Below are 5,288 nucleotides of genomic sequence, written 5' to 3' on the forward strand. Positions count from 1 at the left end.
ACCTGTCCGCGTGAGGCCATTGTATAAAAGGTGAACATCTCCTGTCTAAGAATTACCCTGCACAAGTACCATTCCCACATTTGCAAAGAGCTCCTGCTGAATGGCACCATAACAGAACCAGGTATACAGTCAAGCAACACAACTATTGCTTTTACAGTGACCGACACCCAATTTCGTTTACGTTCAACAAAATTGCCAAGTTCAACGAACAATGGGAACATGAAGAACTCATGCATATTCTCATACCAGTCAGATCGGAACACGATCCTGGAAACTGTCTGAATTTACGAAATTTTAAGGCTCCACACGTTTCATCATTAGGGTAAGTAAGACACGGGTCACGGAGTCGCACTCTTTGTGAGGACATCTCCACCACCCATCAACCAGGAAAACCCCTTGGGATCAAAGGGTTCTGAATTCAAGGGCCTTGTGACTGACGCTTATCTCCCCAAAGCCGTATTCCAACGATAAGACAAGACCGTCCTAATGGGGCAGACACAAGCATGATTGAGGGCTATTATGTTAATAATGGGAGAATTGAAAGAAAGGAGATTCAAAGTGATGGCCCATCAATTGACCAAATGAGCCCAGAATTTTAGCTCAACGTGAAATTCAAAATTGTTTAATCTACTTTGAAAGTCTAAAAAATCCTTCCGAAAATGATGGGCCAGTGTCATCCACAGCCAGGAAATGAGCTCGATATAGCTCGGGGGTTTAGGCACCGACTGATAGATTAGTGATTCGAAACTAATCCAGGATTTCAATTGCTGCTGCCTATTCATGGGCGACCTGGAAGTAGGCTAACTATTGTTGTTCTCTGGCGTTGCACGACAGCTTTGTACCGAAAGAATGTCACGGCCGAACAAGATCAACCAAGTCTTTTTGAACAGCCTTCCTGTCATATTCTAATTCGTTGTGACTGATAGTGGAATCAAGTGTCTTTGAATGTCATTATTGGGGTCCCATTTAGTCGTCCCAAGGCATTGGATTCGAGATTCCAAACTCCTGATTCCTGTACAATATTCGTCAAAAAAAGTGCACATAGAGTTCACCACTAGTGAGCTGAATGCGCCTGTATGGGTTAGGACATGGCCAACTGTTCACCTCATTCTATCAATTCACACATCGTTCTATGGTAGTTCTCTGTCAATAATCTGCAGTTTTAAACTAAGACATGCTAAAGCACATCTTCCATAGGCTTTAACAAATGGTTCCTTAAGACGTTCATTTTGCGCCTCAACGTCGCGGCGCCCGGCCGAGCTTTTCCAGTTGAGTTCGTATCACTGCAGGACACTGATAGCAACAGTTTAGGACAAAAGGCCACATGGCTGTCCACCTATCATCCATCTGGTGCACTCGCCGCAGCAGCTATTCGAACAACTGTTGGCAGGACAGAGCAACATTGTTTTCACGCTCAGGTGGTTGCATTCTCACTTACGCCGTACCGGTCTGGTATCCAGCTGAGATGGCCTCAAATGGTAAAATGCACCCAAATGGCACGATAGAATAGCACATGATGAACTGAATCATATGACGGACACAAACTGGTATGCTGAAACACCCATAAGTTAAAAATAAAAGTTGTTTGGTGTATAACTGTCCCAGAAGACGTTCGGTGGGATGAGATGGAAAAAACGACTAGATGGAGGATAGTTTGGTTCGTTTTCACGTACATCCCACGGGGAACCGGGTGTATTTTTTGGAAATAATGTATATCGACTGCGCGCGGTTGCCAGATGAGGCAACTGTGACTTTCCAGCGTGCAGGACTACCTATGTACCTAACGAATCGTCCGGCTGTAACACCACTTCGGTGCCTAGCTGCCACGCACCCATGTGTACTAGCTGTCATCTTGTCAACTAGTGATTCAAAAAAGCCCGATGACACAACCAGAGACCTACGACTACCTTACTGGAATAATCGTATTTAACAACGGCTAATTAGCACCAAAAAATCAAGGGGAATACTCGGGGTTTTGGGAGGAACATTCACAAAGCTCCGTGAGTCCAGAGACATTACATTTAAGCAAGCTCTACTGTTCTTTGCAGGCAAAAACTCGGGACAAAAAATCCGTGAATAGGGATGGTTTGAAGCAATAAATTCGGTGATACGATCAGATGATTCTAAGACGGAGTAAACTACTTAAATCAGAAGCGTACTTCTGATTCACCCTGGACTGTTCGATTTTTCCCATATACGTTTGATAGCCGAACATTCGTTAGGTTGAATGGCACACATGTACTACATATTCTGATGACTTGACGAAACAAAAGTTCCACAACCCTGTAGACAAATAAAGGTTTGAAAGGCCATTAAGCAGACCTGAAATTAATTATGCAAATGGAAGGCTGGATGGAATTCAATTGGCCATTTTGAAATCAATTCGAAAAAAGTCGCGTTTAAAAGTAACGATGAGTCGGACGGTGAACGCCACCAGGGTGAAGTCCGATACCAGTAGAATTTTGTTTGCAGCTGGGGTGGGTAGAGTGACACCACTAATACACCCACTCCGGGCATTTGTTAGTCGATTTTTTTCACCTCTAAGGACAGCTATCGAAGATATGCTTGTGAGAGGCAAACATACGAAGCAACAAAGTCTGCGCAGTAAAAAGACCATCAGATATGACTATTAGCTTTGCCGTAATTAGAGCGAATTTCCAATGTCGTCCGGGTAGTGGACGCCACGAGTGATAACCAAGTAAAATTACCTACTCATACAGTTTTCAGTAGGCAAACCATAAGGGCGTTACATGTGGCTGATCATGCGGCTGCTGGCCCATTCGCCGAAGCTGAAGTTTTTTGAACGCTTCTACATCAATCAAGGAGACTTCACTGTGCGCTGACACGAGGATCCAGGTGGACGCAAACTATGAAATCCGTGGTTGGAAACCTTGACCATTGCACTGACTGGAGCCCGTAAAAAGATGAACAAGAACAACTAAGACGCTTACCATCTTCCTCACCAGAAAGCACGTTACCAACTTCAGGCACCTTGTTTTTCGACTTCTTCTTCTTTTTCTTCCTCGCGCTTCCAACACCCTGCTGAGCTGCAACTTGATCTGCCAGTTCTTCGGATAAACGAATGAGGCCGCGTTGTTTTGTTATCTCTGCAGCATCTGCATGAGACAAACCTGGAATGACATATTGGGCCTGACGTTCACGGATTAGTACACCGGTTGATTTATACCTAAAACGAGAGGGATGCGTGACTGGTGAGGAAAGCGTAATGTGTAGCGGTCATATCTAATAACAGATACGATCTAAAGCGATAACTGGGAAGACGACAGGACCAGTCTGTCAAGGAAGACATCACCTTTGGTTTGTCCTTCGGGGTCTCGTTCGGAATGAAACCACCTATCAGCTGAGACAGATTTTAATCAGTCCATTTCCAGAGAGAGAGACAACATGGGACACCGAACGTGTTTAGGATCAATCATTCGATCGCTGGTAGTTCCTAGTAGCGAAGCTTTTGTTTGAAAGGCTAAAACGGCCAGAATTCCTCAGTCAGCATTGCACAATCAGCCAAGCTGATGTCATGTTCGCGACACAGACGTTAAGAGTTGGCAAACGCCGACCCATTCCTCCATATTCGGAAAGTGATTTCATCTTCCGCCAGACCACCGCGACTTATGCAGCTACCCGGATAAACGAACTTATCTACTGCACCGATCGGTTCACCTGCAAGAATGAGGAGCGAGTTTTTATCTCACCCAATGTCGCAGCAGCATTTTGCAATTTACAGGTGCGAGGCAAGCGACATCAGGCAGATGTTTCCGAAGGCTGTATGGGAGAAATATGGGTTTGTCCGGAGCAGCGACCGAAATTGGGTCTGGTATTTGCCGTTCGTAGACAAAATATATCAGTCGAAAAGAACAAGGTTTGAACAAGAGATACCTACTGATCTATTTGACACAGAGTACGGAAATTGAACGCAGTAAGAGAGCAGATCTTCTGAAACCTAATTTGTTTTACCGGGCAGACGTGTAGACGGAGAGCAGGAGCTAACTTATCGATAATTAAGTGAAACAAAAGGACTTGTTTGGAGGACGTAGGAGTATGGATCAGTAAATGAATAGCTGTAAGGGTAAACGATATTTTTCAGTTGCTTAGGTTAGCTGAGTGGGTTTGGAATACCACAATGTGAGCCTTCGAGTCAAACGCCTGATCCACAGGGTAGCGGGAGGATAAAGGATATTATTCAGGGGACATTACTCTAGCCTGTAACTCAAAGATCCAGACCGCGAAGCAGCAGTTGTTTGGGTTTCTTTGATGAGCCAGTGGGGCAAGAACCTGACACAACTGGTTGCATGGAGCTAACTTTGCATAAGGATAGATACTTGGCTCTTGATGCTGCTATGCACAGAAGATGCGCTTTGAGCCGCTTCAGGCCCAGAGCAAGATTTATTCGGTTGTCGATCGCAATGCATAATTTGCTGGTGGCCACGATCAATTATTGAGCGATCGGAGTGTGTGGGTTTTAGGCCCGACAGGAGAGAACAGTCCCAAAGCTATCAATATGACCAAATTGTGACCCAGAATCGCCCCATTCAGCAGACGCGTCCTAGATAAACACATGACCAACTAGTGCTAGTCATTACTCAGCCAGGTCCGTACAACGATAGTTACAGCCACTTCTGGTACCGTTCTGGTTCTTCTACCCAGGTAATACAGACAAAGTGTTAAGGGTGATCGCGTCAAACACACGGAGCTAACAGATTATCTGGAGGGTTCCAGAGCAAATAATTTAGACGAAAAACCTTTTCGAGAAGACTCTATTCAGATTACTATACTGTGTCAGGAAATGAATAATCGGTGAAGAATTATGCGTCCGAAAAGCTACTGTTCCGGCCGATGAAACTAAAAAACCATGAGGTCTTAAAGATTCTGCTTATAACCAAACGCTTACAGTACCAAAATTAGCAAATCCCGTCTACGAAAATTTTGAGTCCATGAGTTAACGAAAAACACCAGTTGCGGGGATCTTCCATAATTGCAGGTATACCGAAAACGTGGTGGGTAAAAAATCGTCCAGCCATAACACCCTTTCGGTTCTTAGCTGACATGCACGACGATCGCGATACTTCCGGGTTACTCAAGCCTAGACAAGAGAAATCGACATACAGAGGCCGGGTTTGAACCGGGGACCTTCTAGTCAGTAAGTTTGCGCCTTACCCACTGAGCAATCTCGTGATAACGTGGTGGATGACTACCACTAAATTCGCTCTCTATTCTTCTTCCTTTCACAACGAATTTGCTGACCGGTCTATCACCCCCTCACTCAATCTGGA

At 44.9% G+C, this 5,288-nt stretch overlaps 1 protein-coding gene across 1 annotated transcript in view; it reads right to left on the bottom strand.

The window, feature by feature from the left end:
* The window catches only part of T265_09918 (hypothetical protein), a gene marked incomplete at both ends in the record, with an annotated part of 11,989 nt that overhangs the window by 940 nt on the left and 5,761 nt on the right, over positions 1–5,288 (bottom strand). The window contains one exon of the mRNA XM_009176134.1: positions 2,952–3,187. Within this exon, the coding sequence (XP_009174398.1) occupies positions 2,952–3,187 (236 nt within the window). The remainder of the gene's footprint in view (positions 1–2,951; positions 3,188–5,288) is intronic.

The sequence above is a fragment of the Opisthorchis viverrini genome, assembly GCF_000715545.1.
Source record: "Opisthorchis viverrini unplaced genomic scaffold opera_v5_318, whole genome shotgun sequence".
NCBI lineage: Eukaryota > Metazoa > Platyhelminthes > Trematoda > Opisthorchiida > Opisthorchiidae > Opisthorchis > Opisthorchis viverrini.